We start from the raw sequence: 22,513 nt of genomic DNA, 5'->3' as shown, positions 1-22,513 counted from the left end.
GCTCACTGCCTGGTAGCATCAGGCTCCTTGGCTATTTCTCAAGCAGAAAGAAGGCTTGATCAGATTGCTTTTTTGGAATTGTAAGGACAGACTTCTGGCTTTTCAAAAGAAAAAAAAAACCTACTTGTATTGCACCCTATCCATAGAGAGGAAATATTACTTTCTAGCATAAGAGTAGATGAAGATTTCTTCTCAAGAGGGAAGTCTAGACCTTTCTGCCTACCTGCTTCTTCCATATTTCCCTTGGTGGGAAGCATCCTGTGAAGGGAACAATATCTCCTCCTAGTAAAATCCTCTCAGAACCAGAAGTGGAGTTAACACTCTTTAATCACTTGCCACAGGTTCCCACCACTGTTCACCTGCCCAGCGCCCTGCACAACAGGTGCATAAATAAGTAATGGACTTAGCTCCCCTGACAGTTGCTGAAAGAGATCTAAGACCAACATGGCCAGAGAGCAATCTGCTTTATTTTTATATGCATTTGGCCAAGTCAATCTCATTCACTTATAGTCTATTGTTAAACAAAGGGCCCTGAGTTGGGGTGCATATGGTAGTTTGGCTGACTCCCTCTGTTGGTGGTGGAGATAGGAGCATCTGAGATTTTGGGCTATCTTCCATGTGGTATAAAAAGGAGCAACCTCTACCTCACACCAAAGGCGACTCAATGTCCACCAGAACTAACACCAGTCTCCTGACCCCAGGTTAAACTGTCCCTTTTATGAAACATCACGAACATCTCTTTTATGAAAAAATACTATTTCACCAAAGGGATGCTTAACTTGGGGTCAAAAGACTCTGTTGTTAGTCCTGGGTCCACACATATTACTGGGTATTCTTGGAAACTCCACCTTGTATTTCTCTCTCTCTCTCTCTTTTTTTTTTTTTTTTTTTTTGATGGTGGTGCTGGGGATTGAACCCAGGGCCTTGTGCATGTTAGGCAAGCACTCTATCAATTGAGCTTATACCCGCAGCCCCTCCACCTTGTATTTCTGAATCCCACTTTCTTAATCTGTAAAATCATAATGATACTAGTACGACTTACCCTATGGGATCATCATGGTGACAAAATGGGGTCACACATAGAAAGCACCCCACACAAATCCTGGTACAATAGAGGACTTGACTAATATTAGTTACTGTGTGTGTGTGAGCATGCCTATGTGTGAGCTTGTGTGTGACTGTGCGTGTGTATATGAGCATGTGTAAGCATGTAAGCACACAGTAGTATCAGATTGTGACCATCACAAAGGAGATGCCTGCACCAGGGATTGAGGAATTCCTTGTTAAAAAATCACAACTTTGTAAATTAAAATGTTCATCATAATTTCCATCATGTTCTTTCAGGATGAAGAAAAAACCTGGACTCCTGAAATAGAGCTCTGATTAATCTTCTGACCCACTGAAAAAATCCTGGGTTGCCTTTTCCGGGCCTACAGGGTTTCTATGATCCTCTTGTATTTCCTGCTCATCATCATGTTTTCAGAGTAGATAATGGGCAGATTGAGAAGAAGGAACTTATTTCAGTGTTGATCCTTGGAGAGGGCATTCCTAACCCCTGGGCCTTCCTGATCTGCATTTCCTGGTCTGAAATCTGGAAAGTAATACACGTGGGCTCTTGAATTCCTGGGCTGATCAAATGAGACAATGCATGAAAAGCACCCAGAGTGAGGATTGGGGTGTGGCTCAATGCTAAAGTATGTGCTTAGCTTGTGTGAGTCCCTGGGTGTGATCCCCAGCACCATCACCACAAAAAAAAAAAAAAGTACCCAGAGTAGTTACTGACCATTTTCAGCTGCATGATTGGCCATCAACCCAAACCTCTGTGCTAAGCAGTTTGACCCCTGTCCACATGTTACCTACATTTACAGCTAGGAAAGATCTTGTCTGTGTCCATTTGACATTTTGTGCCTGGTTACATTTAAAATAGCTTAGGAAAGTGTTGTTTTACTTATATTAAATATATAAAGTGTATGTAACAATACCAGTGTTGGGAAATAAATGAATGCCATGAATTGCAATCTGAATGTTACATTTGATCAGTATTCAAGTAGTCCTCCCCTGACCCCAAATAACTAAGGTTTGATCACACTGAGTTTGCAAAACAATCAACCAACCAACAACCAAAGCAAAACTTGCAGAATGGGTTGGGGATGTGGCTCAGTGGTGGAGAGTTTGCCTAACAGGTATGAAGCCCTGAATTCCATCCCCAGTATTAAAAAAAAAAAAAAAAAAAAAAAAAAAAAAGCCCTTCCGAGCAAAGAGACTTGCATTTTTGCATTTGCACCAATAGAACTTTCTCTTGTCTCATGTGCTCTCTTCCTTCTGGTGAGAAAAATCATGTCCTTGCAATAGAATCAGAGAGCTAGTTTGTTTTAAAGGAGTGGTCTCAGTGGCATTTATGATGGTTAGTTCCCATACTTTAGGGGCCTTGTCGTTTCACTGTGTGCAGCTTGGGTTGATGCTTTGGCTAATGCACTGGCCATGAAAGCCTTGCTGTTAATAACAGTGTCAGTTTCATTTCACTTGACACATGTCCTTTGCCATTTCTGCCGCTCTTTGAACAGAAGTTGTAGCTCCAGTGCTTGTTATTGGCTGCCAAAGAGAGCAGATTACTGCCAGAATGATTTTTGAAGCCATCTCAGGGATGCAAACGGAGACATTCCTGAGGAACCTTCAACTCTTGGCAATTTCCCTGCACATGAACTGCCTACGATCTGCTCTTGCTTATGCTAATAACCTGGGTGACTTGAGGAGCTGCAGTTATAATGAAGCAGAAAAGGTCATGCGCAGCTCACTGGCTCCCAGGAAAAGCTGGCAGGCTCAGGCCAAGCTCAGAGAGGCAACAGAGAAGCCCAGCTGTATCCTTCAGAGAACAGTCAGAGATGCTTGGCTTTGGGAAGAGGAGATTTGGGGGCTTGTGAAAGCTGCTAAAATATTTGCAGTGCTATCATGTAGAAGAGAGATTGACAGATTCCACAGGAAAGAGACAATTAGGACGGAGGGCTGAATATCACAGGAAAACCCATTTAGGCTCAATAAAAGAAACCTGCTAGTCCTCAGAACCCAAAGGCAAATTTCATGCTGTCTCTTTCAATTGCCTTTGTGGATAACAGTAAGCTTCCCACCAACGGAGGTTTCCAAGAAGAGAGTCAACGAGCAGATGGAAGGGCAGGCTTGAACACCAAGGGGGACAGGGGTATTTGATTTTCTAAAATACAGCTTTGTTAATATATAATTCACACACCATAAGATTCATCCTTTTAAAGTAGTCAATTCTGCGGTATTTAAATATTCACAAAGTTGTGAACTGTCATCTAATTTTGGAAATTTAATTGCCCTCAAATGATACCCCACTCCCATTAGCAGTCACTCCTTAGGTGACCTCCCAGCCCCAGGCAGCCACTAGTCTACTTTCTGTCTCCATGGATTTCCCCCTTTGGACATTTCATACAAATGGAATCACCCAATATGTGGCCTTGGTGACCTGATTCTCCCATTCAGCATAATGCAGCTAACTCTCACCACACTGTGGCGGGTGTCAGTGCTTCATGCCTTTTTATTATCATAATTGGGGCTCTGATTTTATGGTGCTCTTCTATGAGACTTCATGCCCTTGGCGTAGGATTGTATTTTCCTCTTCCTTTCACATCATAAAAAGGGTTTCCTAACTTTCTCCATTATACAGAGTAATTTCAGATAATCCTAAATTTTTTATTTTATCCTTTGTGTTTTTTTGCATTGCTGGGGCTCAAACCCAGGGCCTTATGCATGTTAGGCAGGTGCTCCATCACTGAGCTACACCTCCAGCCCCAAGTGAGAAAACTGAAGGACAAAATGTCAGTAATAAAACAACCGCTAAGTACACTCTTCCTGTGGCATGTCCTACTGTGGAAGCACTTGTCTATCACTTGGCTTGCCAAGGCCACAGGGTGGGGATGTCTGGATTTTTGTTTGTTTGTTCTTTTTAGATACAAATCACAGTAGAATGCATTTTAACATAGTATACATACATGGAGTGTAACTTCCCATTCTTGTAATTGTACATGATGTGGAGTTACACTGGTGGTGCATTCATATATGAACACAGAAAAGTTATGTCTGATGCATTCTGCTGTCTTTCCCATTCCCATCCCCTCCCTTCCCTTCATTCCCTTTTTGTCTAATCTAATGGGGATGTTCAGATTTTGAGTTTCAAGTCATAACACAGGCCTGTGGCAGAGGCCCTTTGGTTATTCTGATGGGGCATCTTTTATCTGAGATTTAGGGGCACTTCCCAAGGGTGCTCCTCAGTCCCAGGGCCCTGGGCATAGATGCATCCAGCAGCTCAGGGCCCCACTTACATATCGTAGATGCAGTTTGGAGTGAAGGAGTGGTTCGCCTTGTGTCCCAAGGAGGCACAGTACTTGGCTACGTGGCTGTAGGGTTCAGGCACATCAATGACCGTGTCCTCGTCGAGGGAGAGGGTGTTTCCATTAAGGGCCCAGTCCCTGCTGTCGACCTGCAGGGAACAAAACAGTGGGCATTGGAGGGTGCCTATCTCTCAGAACTCATAAGATGCCAGAGATATTAACTCATTTCTCCTTAAATTTCATAATTTGAAACACAAAACCCAAGACATCTCTCCACACATGGAAGGTGCAAGCAGACGGCTCAATTTACTATTCATTGATTTTTTTCCCCCTCATTTTATATAGAAAAATGGAGTTCCCTCCCTTGTAAAGACACACAAAAATGTAACTAGATAACTTGAATTAAAAGTAGATGAAAGCTGAAGTGGTAGTGCATGCCTATAATCCCAGCAATTCAGGAGGCTGAAGCAGGAGGATCATGAGTTAAAGCCAGCCCCAAGCAACCTAGCAAGCCTTTAAGCAACTCAGTGAGACCCTGTCTCTAAATAAAAAATTAAAAAAAGGGGCTGGGGATGTGGTTCAGTGGTTAAGTGCCCTGAGTTCATCTCCCAGTTCTGGGGGCTGGGGGGGTGGGGAGTAGATGAAGACAAGGCAAATAAATATATGAATAAATAAATAAAATAGGAACATCAAATGGATGTTCATGTATGAACATAGGCTAGTTATGTCTGATGCATTCTTCTGTCTTTCCATTCCCATCCTATCTCCTTTCCCTGGGAGAAGGGGTTGGTGATGTAGCTCAGTGGTAGAGCACTTGCTTAGCAGGTGCGAGGCCCTGGGTCCCGTCCCCAAGAGATCTCATCATGTATATGCAAATATTCCAAAATCAGAGAAAATCCCAAACCCCAAACATTTATGGTCCAGAACATTTCAGATAAGGAACCCTCAACCTGTAATGTATCGTTTTCCTGCAGCCACTGTTCATATGCTGAATTTCTTGGGCTTTCTGGAGTGCCTTCAGAGGTCACAGGGACCCTGCTCCGCTGGAGTGCATTGTCCCTTGGTTGGTGCACCTGCTCTGCATGTGTGACAAATGAAACATCTCATGGCATTTTGTTCTTTATTGTTTGGCAGGGATGAGTAAAAAAGTGGAGATAGGAATGTGAAACATTCGCCGTAAGCTTCAGTCCCACACAGAAAACTGAATCAGGGATGGAAGTCACTCACTGGGCAGAAGGCTTCAAATTTTTCCCTTAAGCAAACTCTTAGAGGTTAGCTGAGAAGTGAAGAAAAAGACCAAAAAAACAAGAAAACAAAAAAACCCCAGAACATATGTCAAATATGTCAAAGTTTTTGTCTCAAAGGGAAGAGGTGATTCAACTGAAACATTCTATCAGCACCTAGAACTCTTCCCAGCAAGACACAGGCTGCGTATAGCTTTTGCACTACCAGGAGAAGGCGCTTTCCTAGAGGGCACCCTGCCCAAGGTCATGAATCAATTACTGACAGAATCTGACTGGATCTCAATTTTCCAGACATTGGGTGTGTCTTGTACAAAGCAGTTACTGTCTCAGGGACGGCACTGCCCCCCTTTCTATGAATTAGCTGTGGAACTTTAAAGGGACCCTATTTGAAACAAATGCTTTAACCAGTCTCACAGCTTGTCACCTCTCCCCACTCACCTCTTGGTGTGTGATTCGGACTCCATTATAAAAAGACATAACAGTATTCGGTCCCACTGCTACCTTGGAAAATAGTCCTTCTCCGGCACTGGAAATGAGAGACTCAGCAACATAAACCCTACATGGGGGAAAAAATAATGATTTTTAAAATGTGATATGTCACTCTTTACGTCAACCACCAAATTATCAATATGGCTACTGGATCTAAAATATCAGTTCCTAATAACCAAACGAAGAAGAAAAGAAGGAAGAAAATGCTAAACCACAACATTTTAACATCAGAAAAGGAAGAAATAGCAGTATAAAGCTACCCAGGACTTGCTATAGCAGCGATTTTCTTTTGGTGGATGGTTAATGACAATTTTCAGTCTGATTGTACAAGTTGATCAGTCTCCAAAGTTAGTTAAAACTATACCCAAGTTTGTCAATGTCAGTGATGAACCCAGCCTAATCCCATCTTAAGATTGGGAGCCAACTCATCACAAAGTCATGAAAAGTTAATTTCTGTTTTACTATAAATTACTGAGATTTCTAAACTTGTTTGGAATTCCTGCCCATGCTCTGAACTCACCCACGTCTGGCTCTCCTTGACCAGATAACAACCCTCTCTAAAACCTTAGTGGCACCTCATAAATCCTGGCTCCCCCTGACCAGATAACGATCCTCAACAGTGCCTCAGAAATTCTGATGTTGGGATCTGAATTTACTCCCTATCTTGAAATATCATGCCATGTAGATCATTAACCTACTATCTGCCTTTGTATTATGCTTGTCAAAATCCTGGTTTTTTCCACCCCCCTTTGAAACTTTTTGTGTTATAAAACCTTTTTCCTGGAGAGCTGGGGGGCTGATCTCCAGCCCAGCTTAGGGAGAGACAGTCCTGGCCAGCTTTATTTGTGTAAAACAATATAAGCTTGCTTTAATTTGATTTAAAATCGGAGTTGGTGATCTTTTCTTTGTATCGTGGTTCAATAATCAGTTAAACCCCAAGATGAATCTTCTACATGGAGGAATGACAGTTAATAGGAACAATTACTTCCCCCCTCTTTTTTGTGTTGCTGAGGATTGAATCCAGGGCCTTGTGCTTTTGAGACAAGCACTCTACCTACCAACTGATCCATATCCCCAGCCCTCCAACAAGTACTTCCCAACAAAGTGGTTTGTCCAGACACTGGCTAACTAAAGCCCAAGGATCAAATCTGGCTGCTGCTCATTTTTGTAAATAAAGTTTTATTGGAGCATAGCCACCCGTATAGGCTTGGTTATCTTCCTGACTGCTGTAGCTCTGCTAAGGCAGAGCTAAGTTCTTGCAACAAAGCTCACCGGCCTTCAAAGCCTAAATATTTACTATGTGGCCTTTTGTAGAAATAGGTTGCCAATCACTGGTTTATAAAAAGCAAAGACAGCATTCTGCCATAGAACTCTCTCTCTCTCTTTCTGTGTGTGTGTGTGTGTGTGTGTGTGTGTGTGTGTTAGTTACTGGGAATGAAACTATATCCCTACCACTTTTTTCTTTCCCCCACAATGCCTATATCCCTACCACTTTTTTCTTTCCCCCACAATGCCTTTATTTTATTTATTTGTTTTTATGTGGTGCTGAGGACTGAACCCAGTACCTCCCACATGCTAGGCAAGCACTCTACCACTGAGCTACAGCCCCAGCCCCTTCCCGCTTTTTATTGATATTTTGAGACAGGATCTCACTAAGTTGCCGAGGCTGGCTTCAAATTTGTGGTCCTCCTGCCTCAGCCTCCTGAGTCACTGGGATTACCAGTGTGCACCATTACGTCCAGTTGGATTTGAATTTTAAAACAGAATATATGTTCCGTCCACAACTCTTTCAGTTCTTTGGACACCATGATGGAATGATGCCGCAGGGATAGGTCATTTGTAATTTTTGTTACATGGAATTTGTGTTTATTTCATGGACTGAATAACAGCTTCCAATTCTACTCTGTGATAGGAGTATACATCCTGCCACTTTACGAGGTGACCTCAAGGGGCCTCCCCAGTGGTGGATCACACATGTCCGCCCTGCTGATTTAGTACTTGGCTGTATTCTGCTTTGTGAGCAGAATGGACAGAAGCGACTGCATGCTGGGTCTCAGGTGGAAGAACCCTAGAAGAGTTCTGCCAGCCTCCTCCAGCATTTCCATGAGAAGAACATGCTCCGGGGGCTGTACTCCTGTACTCCAAGTCTTGGAATGAAGACGCACGAAACAGACCTGAACCCAACTTGAAGCCTGGAGTCCAGCCTAGTCCAGCTGAACTAGTTGATCTGGGTCCAAAGGGGCTGAACCTCAGCCAACCTGCAGAACCGTGTCACATAAAATGTTTGCTTTTGAAAACTGCTCCTTGTTTTGAGGGTGTCGTGAAGAATCACCCCAACAATAATAAGACTGATATATACAGTTACGGTGCTGTGTTGTTTTAGGGCCAACAGAGACACAACTGTCTTCTTTGTAACTGGGCCAGAGCCTCTTGTCAAAAAGAGGCCATTCATTGCTTGTGACATTGCAGGGTCAGCTCTGTCAGCTAAGTCAGGGGACAGAGACCGAATCAGAGTGAGGCAGAGAGAAAACCAACCTCAGAGGTGTCCTTGCTCAGAAACACCAGCTGCTAGGGAATAAGGATCCCAAGCAGGGTATCAGCAAAAGCCACCCGAGAATGGAGGGTACAGTGCAGCCATCCTCAAGGATAACATGTGAAGTGGAATAGAACTTGACACTTGGAGTGAGCTTGTAGAACCAGAGACTTGCCATTTACAAGCTGGAATGTTTTTATGCTTTATATGTTCAGTTTCCAAACTCTCCTTGATGATTGAATAAATTGCCTTGCGCTCCGGACCTTCAGCTGAGCTAAGAAAAGGAACGTTCTGGGGGTGAAGGCTAGGGCTTTAAAGAACGTGAAATGCTCCCCTGGAGGACCGCATGAGTGTGCAGCAGAAACCTTGCCACCAGAGCTCTAAAAAAGGGGGCCCTTTGGCAGGGCGGGGCCACCTGGCCTATGGCTCTGTTCACCTGGAGCTTCCATGCTAGGAAACATGGGAGCCCTGTTCTGTGCATGATAAGTGTAGAAACCCTCTCTAGGGAGAAATTCTGTATGAGAATAAAAACACTCATCCTCAGAATATGTAAACATTTATTTGGAAGGTTTGCATAGGACAAGGGACACTCTCATGAGGGGCTTTGACAGAACAGAAGGAGCCCAGCTTCAGCAGAGGGTGAAAGGCGTGTGAATTCCCATCACTAGGATTTTTTTGCACCAAGGATTGAACACAGAGGCGCCTAACCACTGACCCAGCCCTTTTTATATTTTTAAATTTATAGACAGGGTCTCACTGAGTTGCTTAGGGCCCCTCTAAGTTGCTGAGGCTTGCTTTAAACTTGAAATCCTCCTGCCTTAGCCTCCTGAATCATTGGGATTATAGGCATGCACCATAGCACTAGGATTTTTAGCTCTACATAAACTGTACAATTAAAACCACAAGGAATTGCAGCACTATACAGATTTAATGCAATTCCAATCAATTCCTCATAGAAAAAGCAGTCATGAAATTCATCTGGAAAAATAAGAGACTCAGAATAGCTAAAGCAATCTTAAGCAAGAAGAGTGAAGCAGGCATCACTATACCATACTTTAATCTATACTGCAGAGCAATTGTAACAAAAACAGTATGGTACTGGCACCGAAATAGACTGGTAGACCAATGGTACAGAATAGAGGACACAGAGACTAACCCACAAAATTACAATTATCTTACATTAGACAAAGGCGCCAAAAACATACATTGGAGAAAAGACAGCCTCTTCAACAAATGGTGCTAAAAAAATTGGAAATCCATATGCAACAAGATGAAATTAAGCCCTTATTTCTCACCATCTCTCACAAAACTCAACTCAATGTGGATCAAGGGCCTAGGAATTAAATCAGAAACCCTGCGTCTAATAGAAGAAAAAGTAGGCCCTAATCTCCATTATGTTGGATTAGGCCCCAACTTCCTTAATAAAACTCCTATAGAGCAATAATTAAAATAAAAAATCAATAAATGGGATGGATTTAAACTAAAAAGTTTCTTCTCAGCAAAAGAAACAATCAGTGAGGTGAATAGACAGCCTACATCTTGGGAGCAAATTTTTACCCCTCACACATCAGATAGAGCACTAATCTCTAGGATTTATAAAAAACTCAAAAAGCTAAACACCAAGAAAACAAATAACCCAATCAACAAATGGGCAAAGGATGTGAACAGACACTTCTCAGAAGATGACATACAATCAATCAGTAAATACATGCAAAAGTGTTTATCATCACTAGCAATTAGAGAAATGCAAATCAAAACTACTCTAAGATTTCATCTCACTCCAGTCAGAATGGCAGCTATTATGAAGACAAACAACAATAAGTGCTGGCGAGGATGTGAGGAAAAAGGCACACTCATACATTGCTGGTGGGACTGCAAATTGGTGCAGTCAATTTGGAAAGCAGTATGGAGATTCCTTGGAAAACTGGGAATGGAACCACCATTTGACCCAGTGATCCCTCTCCTTGATCTATACCCAAATAACTTAAAAACAGAATACTACAGGGACACAGCCACATCGATGATTATAGCAGCAAAATTCACCATAGCTAAATTGTGGAACCAACCTAGATGCCCTTCAGTAGATGAATGGATTAAAAAAATGTGGCATATATACACAATGGAATGTTACTCAGCAATAAAAGAGAATAGAATCATGGCATTTTCAGGTAAATGGATGGAGTTGGAGATGATAAGGCTAAGTAAAGTTAGCCAATCCCCCAAAACCAAATGCCAAATGTTTTCTGTGATATAAGGATGCTGACTCATAGTGGGGTAGGGAGGGGGAGCAAGGGAGGAATAGATGAACTCTAGATAGGGCAGAGGGGTGGGAGGAGAAGGGAGGGGGCATGGGGATAGGAAAGACAGTAGAATGAGATGGACATCATTACCATAAGTACATGTATGAAGACATGAATGGTATACAACTATAAGGAAAGGAAAAAAAAAAACCCACAAGGAAAAAGTTACCTGTCCGATTCATAAGGATCTGGAAGGAGAGCATTGGTTGAAATGCAAGATGAAGTCGACTTATCAAAGTGGTACACGGAGCCTAAAAAGCAAAAACAAGCCAACCGTCGTCAGTGCAGGTAGAGGGTTGGGGAAGAGCATTTACAACATTTACTTCTATCCAATGGACAATAAAGAGCTTATCAACCACAGAGATTATTCTGGTTATACCTATTCGAATGCAATTTTTCCATTTAAATAGAGTTATTCTTTAGTTGTATTTTCAAGTCTTAATGAACAGCCATTAAAAGTGCATCTTAAAAATCCCTATTTTGAGATAGAGATTCAAGAGAATTTTCTTCATTCAAATAATTTAAAAGATACTTGGCTACTTAATAATTGTTTTTTTTAAAAAAATAAAAAAATGCCTTGTTGTGGAGTTTTCAGATATCTGGTCAGATCAAATTGAATAGTGGTTAAAAATTTTGTTGTGGTTTTCTTCATACGAGACAGTCTGTAAAATCTAACAACTGAGCCCTGGCTGTTGGTACTTTCACTAAGAATAAACATTCAGTCTCCAGAATTCAGGAGGAGTGCACTCACTGCTTTTGATAAAGCATTAACAAAGTCATCTTATTTCTGTTGAGGTGGTTCAGAACCCAATCAGTAATTTTTTCCAGAAACTAAGATGTGCAGCCATTCGAGAATTACCAATGACTCTCTGCAAAGAATAAGCCTCAGAGAATTCTCACAAACCATAATGGAGACATATGATGTTCTGAAGGCTAATAAGTAAAGAAACAAAATTTAGAACTGTAGGGCTTACTACTGTAAAGTAAATTATTTTAGGCATTGAGACATCACTAATAATCCATTAAGCAGTTCTGCCATGGTTACCAATGGCTACCAGGTCCTCTATTTTTTTTTTTTTTTTTTTTTTTGTACAACTCAAGCCCAAATTAATGTCTCAAATTAAAAGTTAGAAAACAACCCAAATCGGTTCAGGACTAAGTAAGAAATAGGCCATTTAAGTATTTCAAAAAGAGAGAATTTAACTCAGGTAATTAGTTATACTGGAGACAGGAGAACCGAGAAGCCAAGATGGAGTAGGGAGGAGACAGGAAAAGGAAGCCTCCACTCTAAGTTAAGGGGTCTAAGAGAACGTGGTGCACCTGGGGCTCTAGGGCTGGGGTGGCCAGAGTTATGGTGGACTTCCCTGGTAGGAGATGGAATCAGGAGGCGATGGCTAGGCTGCTGCTGCAGATGCTGCTCCACAGAGAGGGAGCTTCCCCAAACCCCCTCCCTGTCTGCCCTGGGGCCAGGAGCCTCCCTGTGGCCAAACCCAGACAGAAGACTGATAACAGAAAAGCCTGTTCCTCTTGCAACAGAAGCAGGTGAAAAAGAATGAGAAATAGATCTGAGAGTAAATCAGTAAGAAAGGAACCAGCAGACAATCCATGAAAGGCATTTAGTTCCGAAAACAAAAACAAAAACAAAAACAAAAACAAAAAAACACACGATTTTTTTTAAGCCAACCTTGTGTGTGTGTGTGTGTGTATGTGTGTGTGTATGTGTGTGTGTGTGTGTGTATGTGTGTGTATGTGGAGTCCAACCAGAGCCTCACACATGCTGAGCAAGTACTCTACCACTGAGAGAAGTCCCAGCCCTAAATCAAACATTTGTGTGAAAATTCTATAAATTTCCATCTCCTTCCTTAGACTAAAGCTTTCAACCCCAGTGTATACTGCGTGCCAGCTACATGTAACACAACACCTTAGGGACGCTGCTGATACAAATGGGTTACATCTGTCCTGTATTCCAGGCTGCGGAACAGCTTCTTCCACTCCCTGGGACACACAGGACTCCAGGCAAGCACAACACTCCCTTTTCCGTCTCCTTTCCTCCCTAGTTTTCACCGTGACTTGGGATTAGAACACATCACGCACTCAGCAAGCACCGATTATAACAGTGAGCCAGAGAGCGCAGGGCCTGGCCAGGGGAGGGGGTCTCCAGGGAAGGCTGAAGAGTGAGAAGAAAGTCCAGCCAGAGGCAGGAGGAGAGAATCAGCCCAAAGCCAGAGGAGACCCAGAAGCAGTCGGTGGTCACAAAAGCACCAAGAGAAAGGGGTGGGGGGACAGGAAGCCAGTGAGGTGGCAGGTGGGGGAGAACTTTATGGGGAAGATGGTCACATGACCCTGGAATGCCTACTGCATTGGTTAGTCAGCAGTTCAACGATGCCCACCGACAGGAGGCCTGGAGGAGAGCCACAGGAACGTGGCGGGACTAGATCTTGGGTGCCTCAGAGGTGCCCAGGACAACCATGGTCCCTGACGCTCTTCAGTTGAGTGCTTTCCCGGCAGAGCTGTTTCCTGACCCCTTTGAAGACCATTTCCTTAAAATGCCAGAGGCCTGCCAGAATCTTGCCCACGAATGTGCCCCTTTCTCTTTTAACCTAAATGGATTCGAGAAGGGTGTTTGCTATTTGTAACAAGTATAAGAAAGACAATCATCCCCTTGACAATCATCACTCTCAAAATCAGTTTTTTATTCATACCAAGAAGAACATAAGAACAACAGTAACTTGCATTACGGTGCTTTATAGTAGGTGCTAACACCCATATTCAAAGTGAAGAAACATAGTTCTGAAAGATAAATAACTTGCTCAGGACCACAGTATGGTGGATTTTAAAATTGAGACTCAAACCAGGTGACTCTTTTTTTCATATGTATACATATTTTTTTAGTTGTAGTTGGACACAATACCTTTATTTTATTTATTTTTATTATGTGCTGCTGAGGATCGAACCCAGGGCCTTGCATGTGCTAGGCGAGTGCTCTACTGATGCGCCACAACCCAAGCCCCTCAAACCATGTGACTCTTGCTATCAACAATGTTGTCATTTCTGAAGTGTTAAACTTTGCATCACTGGGCTGGGGAGGTAGCTCCAGGGGAAGATGGGCTGCCTGGCAGGTGCAAGGCACTGGGTTTGAACTCCAGCACCCCAAAAGATAAAAATTAAAAATTGGAAATATTGGATTACCAGTTGGGATTCTCCCTGCCCCAGGTCTCCTGGTTTCAAAACATTATAACATTATCTTTTTTTCAGAACATATCAAGAGTTGAAATACTAGAGTTTGTAGCTCAAAGATTACTGCTTCCCTTTTTAAGAAGAAACTGTTCATCTTGGAATAGTTTTAATTATATAGAAAAGTTGCAAATAAGCACAGAGAGCTTTCACTGTCTCTCCTAATGTTAACTTCTTACATTACAGGGTACATTTGTCAAAATTAGGAAACCAACATAGATACATTACTAGGAACCAAACTCCAGACTTTATTCAGATTCCACCAGTTTTTCACTAATGTGCTTTTTTTGTTCCAGGATCCAATCCAGAACCTCACATTGCATTTAGACTGCTTCAAAATTTAACTTAAAAAATAAAAATGGAGACATTTAAAGCAACCCAAGTCAGACTTAAATGTAAATGTGAGATTTTCTATTTTTGGAGAACTTTTCTTTGCAGATTCTCCTGCAGATCCCAAATAGCTAAGTATTATTTGGGCCTACTAAGGCATAAGTTTATTACCTTTTTAATTTTTTCTCCTTCAAACCTAACCTGGACCAGAGATACAGGCATTTATAGTTTCCAAGACATCAGACTAATTCAAACAATGTTCTTAGGCTGTGGCACCCAAAATGCTAAATTTTGAATTTTTTCTTCGTGTTTCCCAATTTTCTACAATAAAAATTTTATATCCAGAAAAAAATATTTTAGTGTGGCATATTGCACATGCAAAGAAAATCCACTTTTTCTCATATGGATTCTCTTGGGTTCATACATATATTGAGTGTGTGCTCCATGCAAGATGCTGGGTTCTGGAGAGGGCAGGGGAATGTCACTATGCATTTGTCTTTTCCAGTTAGCGCTCAAGTTGAATCAGCCTTCCAGTATGTACAGGTTCGGAGGTCCATCTGATCTGGTTCTTTTTAATATCATTAAATCATGGTTCTGTGCTTTGGAAATGTAGTCATTTGACATTGATTGGATTACTACTGTCATTTCTTAGCTCCTGCACTGTATTATAGACTCATCTATCTGTGCTTCTTGTCATGTGACTTTTCAGTGACTCCCACTAAAGTGTATGATGTAATTTCTGTTTTTCTTGTATCTGGCTTAGCCGTGTGACTTGTTTTGGCCAGAGAAAACTGGTCATTCTGTCCGTTCCAAGGCGAGGCTTTAGGGGACATCACTGGGATCTGCTTCTGTTGTGACATGTTATGATCCACTGTGAGAAAAATCTTGCTCAAAGTTGCCATTGTCCCTTCAGCCCAGGTCCCATCATTAAGACACACAGTGGCACATGCCTGTAATCCCAGTGACTCGGGAGGTAGAGGCAGGATGACTGCCAAGTCTGAGGCCAGTCTAAATAACTTAGTGAGATCCTATCTCAAAAAAAAAAAAAAGAAAAAAAAAAAAAGAAAAAAACCAAAAAACCAAAAAGCATAAAGCAAATCAAACTGAACAGAATCCTCCCGCCCAGCCTCGCCCAGCTGTAGCATAGATGGTCAGCAGACCTACATCTGCTGCTGTAAACCATCAGGTTGGTGAAGTGTCTGTTCTGCAGAAAAACTTGACTAAGGCACCATTACAGTGTGCTACTCAGGTCAAGAGACTTCTCTCGGCCTATCACCCATCTGAAGTGCGTTCAACTTACTTCCAGGCATCAGTTCAAAGTGAGGCTTCCCTTCTTCAGTGGCCATGAGCGTGGCCAGTTTTCCTTCGATCATCTCTCCATCAATGAATTTCCCATAGAGTGCGGTCCTCTCGTCAGGGTACACGTAGGCTATCTTCTCTCCAGTCATCTCCCCGTCTTCGTTGACATCCCCTACAAGGCTGCCTCCGTCCTGATGGGAGAAACCAAAACCCAGAAAATATTATATATAGTATTTATCTATAGGCCACGAGTTCAAGAAATTTCCATTCTACACTATTAGTAGCAAGAATGAGAACAGGAAACATAGCTCCTCAAGTTAGTGTCCCCGTGTGTGTATAACTTTCCAGACCCTTACAAAAACACTGCGGTGATATTACATACACAAGGGCTGGTAAAGGGTGAGAAACCGAGTTACACTTTGTATCCCCAGACTCCCTGCAGATTCTCTATCTTGGTTTGTTATTTAAGAAACAAACATGTTACATTTGGAACATTAGTTGCAGACATTTAAAGACAATGTGACATTACCTCTGGCTAATATCAAGGCAATCCTACCTGCCATTTCTACGATCTACTTAATGTTAGATTTTGGATTTCTAGTCTGTTAAGAAAATCTTTGGTTTAAATGTATCTAAAAATTAATTTGGTGTGCATGGGTAAATATAGAGTTGTCTGCATTTTCTAAGAGAGAAACAAAAGGACTTCCGGACACTGCCTTTCTGAGAATCCTATATCATTATCTTTTTTTCTGGTACCAGGAATTGAACCCAGGAACGCTTAACCACTGAGCCACATCTCCAGTCCTTTTTACAATTTATTTAGAGACGGGGGGCTGGCTAAGTTGTTTAGGGTCTCGCTAAATTCCTGAGGCTGGCTTTAAACTCGTGATCCTCCTGCCTTAGCCTCCCAAACCATTACCCCTAACCTTAACTCCAAAGGCAAAGTGAAATCAGATGAACTCAATTCTCTCTCAATCACTTCACACTCTATTTACTGCTTCCTTTTGCCTCCTTCAGTAAGAGGAGCCGGTTTTGCTTCATTCCTAAGGATCACTGTGTACTTTAGCATAGAGGCTATGATAGAATTCTGTATCCTAGATTCCACGGACATAGTAGGTAACCCATAAATACTGTTTTAATTGACCTGGGGGTCCAAGAAACAATGCATCATTTAATCCAGTTCCTTCCCCCTCACGCCCTACCCTGAAGGTCCTTATGGTATAACTTTGAAATCTAAAATCTTTACATGTTTGATATAATGTAAATGCCATAACATTGATAAAAGTTTGGTTATTTTCCCTGGTTCAAGGATCTAGAAATAGCTACTCAAAGTCAGTGATGTGGGTGACTTGCTGCTTATTGGGAAACAATAGAAATCAATTACATAGTATATTTGATTTCTATGCCTTGCCACAGTCTAATTGTTCTTTGGTGGGAAAAAGTTTATAAATTAAAATGAATCTCAGTGCTCCCATAAGAGGAAAAATACTCAGAAGCATTTTTTCATAGGTAGAAAGTGCACTAGTACTCTATTTATTGCTCTTCCTCCTCCCCAAATTAATTCTTACTAGGCATACATGAGGACAATACTTTGTGCATAATGCTTTCAGGCTGTCAGTGATGATTACTGAGCCTGGGCTTATGACATGCCCGAACATAAACCACTACCATTACTAGTAATTTAAAATAGAAGTCTTTCTTCCTACTCCTCATACCTTTTCCCTTAAAAGCTTTAAACTTCTGGTTTTGGAAGAAGTGAATGTATTTCTCTAGAATGATAAAATAGAAATTCTTTTATTTCCCAAAGGAGTTATGCATTTTTATTTTATTTTATTATTTTTGGATACCAGAGATTGAACTCACAGGCTCTCTACTGCTGAGCTCCTCCCAGCCCTTTTTATTTTTTTAATTTGAGACCTGGTCTTGCTAAATTGCTCAATTGTAAGTTGATCCTATTCACAGGATAGGCCTTGAGCTTGCCATCCCCCTGCCTTAGTCACCCAAGTAGCTGGGATAATATTCCAAATAATGTCCAAAGAGTTATGCATTTTTAATCAAGAACTTTGTTTTACAGTTTGAGGGAATTTCTTGAAAGAAATGAACTCTTCTTAGAGTGAGCCTACAAGCACTGCGGGGAGAATAAATTATTCTTTTCCTGTTTTGATTCCTTCACACAGAAATATCCTTGTCTGCTCTCTGGGGGGTGCTGGGTAGGAAGCTGTGGATTCTGGCCTCTGCTCGCTGGCTCCCCCTGGTGGAGCGAGGAATCATTCAAGCGATGTAGCCGGCTAGAGGGCAGGTCTGACACCAACACCCATTTCTTCTTTGGGTGGGAGTAATAAGATAAAGTCTTCTTTCATGCATCTGCATTTTTCTTTCTTTCCCAGGCCCTTATCTGCTGCCTGATTTCCCCTTTCCATTGGAAGCTCCTCGAGGCAGGCCCATAACCCCTGGGCAAACATACGGCCTTCTAGCCACTGTCCAGAGCTGGCCCATCTGCTCAGTTCCAAGGGAAAGGAGTAAAAACTGACAACTTGACCTCTGACACCTGTGTCTATTTCTTAACTGTTTCAGACTCCAGACAGCAGAGCAGTGTGAGCCACCCCCTCAACTGCCCACAGATACCACACTTAAAACAGGCATTATCAACCACTTCTGAAAGCTAAGAACTCATTAGCCCTTCCTTCCAAAGGCAACTTCTCTTGGCATTTAATAAGATAATAATTAAGGCTACTTATTAAAATGTAGCTGCATTTTTAGTTTTCAAAGTGCAACAACACTGAGAGAGGTGAACGCAGTCCCCCAGCTTAGAGCATCTTTGATCTCACAGCGATTGTAAGTTGATCCTATTCACAAGTTAAATGACAGGCAGTGGGAGAGCCTGGGGATCTCTATTTTGCCTCTCTCTGCCTACAGAGTTCCACTTACTTCTGTGACTTCAAGGTTCACTGTCATTTCAGCACCTCCTCAGCAGTGGGCAGCCAGATGCTCACCTGGAGCCTCAGGAAGCCCAATCTCAGTCTCCTTAAGGTGGCAAGTGCCTCCCCTCTTCCTGTCCCACTTGCCTTTTTCTAGGTGGTAACTGAAATGACTTATGATCAGTCATGGATCCTACCACGAGGATATGTAAATGCTTTCGTAATTAAAAAAAATTATTAGTTATTGATGGACCTTTACTCATTTATTTGTTTATATGTGGTGCTGAGAATTGAACCCAGTGCCTCACACATGCTAGGCAAGCATGCTATCACTGAGCCACAACCCCAGCCCCGCTTTTGTAACTCTTAGCAAATGTTTTACATGATCTTTTCCTAGAGTATATGTTCCTTCCTTCCTTCCAGATGGGTCTTGCTATGATGTCCTGGGTTCAAGCAGTTCTCTTGCCTCAGCTTCCTGAGTTCTTGGGACTACAGGCATGCACTTCCATACTCAGTTTAACTTTTTAAGAACAATAATGTGTAAGTAGATTTAATGGGAGCTATTTTTCTCGTTACATATGTAATAATTTGTTTTTATTAACATTTTTAAATTGTAAGAAGATAGGGTTCAGAGTAAGCATCTGGATATGACAAAATATTAAATAAAATATTCCCTAAGGTTTATTTTCTGAAATATTTTCTGGAAACTCACTAAGAACAGATGGGATATTTGAAATGTGAACAAAAATTAGAACATTAATTCTGAACTATGGGTTTTGCCATGTCTACTTGCTCCAATAAATTCCAGAACTATCACTATTACCAAATACTCAGGCAAGTTAAATTAAATCACCTTAATTCAAGCAATGTAAACTATAAAGCGACTTCAAAAGTAGTGACATTGTGAAAGTAAACAATGGTGTAGTAACAACAACAACAAAAAGTAAATCTCTGGATTTAATCTTACATATGAGAAAGAGAACACAATAAATAGGAACAATGAAATAGCCTATCACTCTTTCTATATGCCAAAAGGAATTAAAAGCAATGTGTGTGTATATATCTATATCTATCTATATCTATATATTATCTTTCACTTGGTTAGTGGTATGATAAAATTGATTCATCCCAGTTAATCATTCTTTCCCAAAATGACTCTAAAAAAATAACCAACTCCCAGGACTAAGCCTACGTCAGCAGCGCACAGCATGCCCCGGCCTCCCAGACTCTGGGCTCCAGCTACTGGGCTGCTCGGTTCTGCAGCGTCTCCAGTTGGAGCAGAGCGCGCACCCCGCTTTCTGCCTTACTGCACCACACCTTCCCCAGGGAGCGGACTCAGGCTTACTGGGTAGTAGATCCAGCACACTCCATGGCGAATGTTGTCTTTGTACTGCCCCTTGAAGATCAGGCGCCCATCCGTGTCGTACTCCTGCGCTGGGCCGTTCAGCTCTCCGTCCACGTAGGTGCCCTGGAGAACGCCGCCGTCCTCGTAAGTGTAGACGCCCTGGCCCTGCAGGGCGTCGTCCACGTAGTACCCCTCCAGGGTGCTGTGGGGGGGAGGACAAAGAGGGAAGTCAGCCAGGCTCAACTCTCCCCAAGACAGGATCCCGCCCGAGGCCCTGACGTCCAGCTCTGTCCAGCCCGACAGGCGCAGGGCACCCTCCTGAACCCTGGTAAAGTGGGTGAGGTGAGGAGGGAGGATGACTCCCAGTCTGGATTCCCATAATCCTTTCTCGGCTGGAGGAAAGAGAAGAAGAAAGCCACAGTTGGAACCGAGGACAGACCTCACCTAAATATGTTTCTGGGGCTAGAGACCAAGCCACACGGGGCCAGAGAAATTCCGGCATTTCCTTTGCCACTTATAAACCACTCACGTTGATCTCCCTCAAGAGAGGGCCAGAACTCACTGGGAGTTCTCAAGCTCTTTCCGATGGCTACAGGGAGAGCCAATAAGGCGAATGCAGGTTAGGATGTGTTTGAATGCAGGTTAGAATGTGTGTGTGTGTGTGTGTGTGTGTGTTAAGAATGCATGGCTACATATGTGTGTGTCTGTCTACCCACATAAGCTCCAAATCACTAACATGCAGCTCACCAATGATCACCTTAAAAGGCATCCACACAAGTAATCCCCTTGTATCTCTTTGGAAGGTACTGAACATTTATTTAAATGTATGGACATATGTGTATGTTTGTTTGACCCACAGACATAAGTCATGCATCACTCGACATGAGAACAGCTCCTGAGAAATATATATATATATTTTATATATATATATTTTTTGTACTGGGGATTGAACTTGGGCACTTGACCACTGAGCCACATCCCCAGCCCTATTTTGTATTTTATTTAGAAACAGGGTCTCACTGAATTGCTTAGCAAGTGGCTAAATTGCTGAGGCTGACTTTGAACTCAGGATCCTCCTGCCTCAGCCTCCTGAGCTGCTAGAATTACAGGCATGTGCCACCACGCCCGGTGAGGCACATGTAATTTTGCTATTGTGAACATCGTAAGTGCACCTATACAACCCAGATGATATAGCCTTCAACACACTCAGGCCACAGTAAAACTGTATGGGATTCACTATCCTACATTCTGCCTGTCATGCCATTCTTAGGTGGTATGGGGCTACACACACACACACACACACACACACACACAATCATGGCCAGTGGGGGCAAGAAGGAAGACCATGGCTCACCCTGCTGATGTCTTGTCTCTGATAACTCCTGAGCCCTGGTACTAGGTGGGAGAGCAGTGCTGTGGTGATGTACCAGCACCCCTTTATCTCTCTCCCCAGAAAACACCCTTGGAAGTTCAGAAACAGGACTTCTGTGTCCTATCAAAGGCTATGCAATGAAACTAACCCTACCAAATGTTTCCTTTATATACTAAAATTTGGAATAAGAGCAGCTCAAATTATTATTATTTGGTACCAGGGATTGAATCTAGGGACATTTGACTACTGAACCACATCCACAGCCCTATTTTGTATTTTCATTAGAGACAGGGTCTCACTGAGTTGTTTAGCACCTCGTTTTTGCTGAGGCTGGCTTTGAACTCACCATTCTCCTGCAACTGGGATTACAGGCATGAGCCACTGTGCCTGGCTCAAACTATGTTTAAAATTTAAAATGTGAGAAATTTAGAAACAAAAACATCATGATTGTTTTAATATATGCATGTAACATTCATTCACTGATTATTTTAGTATGTGTAACTATATTCACTCATTCATTCATTCATTTATTCACTCAGACAGTGAGCATTTAGAGTGTGCCTTCTGTGTAGCAAGCACTGTGTGCGGCTCTAGAGAACATGAAGACAGAACACACAACTGGACTGTTCGGCCTGGTGGGCACACACCGTGTCCTGAGCCAGGCAGGATGAGCACACATGGGGTGCTGGGGTACATGGGATGCAAAGCGGCCACAGGAACTGAGGTGGCTGTCCATGACTGCTTGGTAAAGACTTGTCTCATTTTAATGAATGACTGAGAATGATCTATAATTATTAAATGAAAAGCACAGCCTAACAGGCGATAGCCCCTGATGACATTGTAATTACACTATTTGTAGCCTCCCAAGGAGATAAATAGTTCTCTTTCAGCTTTGTTTGCACTATCAATGACAAATAGGCTTACTAAATTCATGAAGAAAATGCACTTAGCATAGCCGTTGCATAAATAATCAAAATTCCAAATCAGTGAGGCTGAAATTAATGAGATTCATCCATTATTAGACTCCCACAATTAAAGAAAAAAAAAAAAACACCACCTTGGAGAACGATTACTAATCAACTGACATATTGATGCAATAT

At 42.2% G+C, this 22,513-nt stretch overlaps 1 protein-coding gene across 1 annotated transcript in view; it reads right to left on the bottom strand.

The window, feature by feature from the left end:
* Nucleotides 1-22,513, bottom strand: part of Setd7 (SET domain containing 7, histone lysine methyltransferase) — a 48,787-nt gene that overhangs the window by 6,413 nt on the left and 19,861 nt on the right. Inside the window, exons 3-7 of the mRNA XM_076864336.2 lie at nt 20,042-20,243; nt 15,780-15,969; nt 11,085-11,166; nt 6,032-6,149; nt 4,341-4,498 (exon numbers count right to left, since the gene is read on the bottom strand). Of these exons, the coding sequence (XP_076720451.1) occupies nt 4,341-4,498; nt 6,032-6,149; nt 11,085-11,166; nt 15,780-15,969; nt 20,042-20,243 (750 nt within the window). The remainder of the gene's footprint in view (nt 1-4,340; nt 4,499-6,031; nt 6,150-11,084; nt 11,167-15,779; nt 15,970-20,041; nt 20,244-22,513) is intronic.

The sequence above is a fragment of the Callospermophilus lateralis genome, chromosome 8 (genome assembly GCF_048772815.1).
Source record: "Callospermophilus lateralis isolate mCalLat2 chromosome 8, mCalLat2.hap1, whole genome shotgun sequence".
Classification (NCBI taxonomy): domain Eukaryota; kingdom Metazoa; phylum Chordata; class Mammalia; order Rodentia; family Sciuridae; genus Callospermophilus; species Callospermophilus lateralis.
Note: the sequence above shows the minus strand (reverse complement) of the source record. Positions and strands in the feature narration are given on the sequence as shown.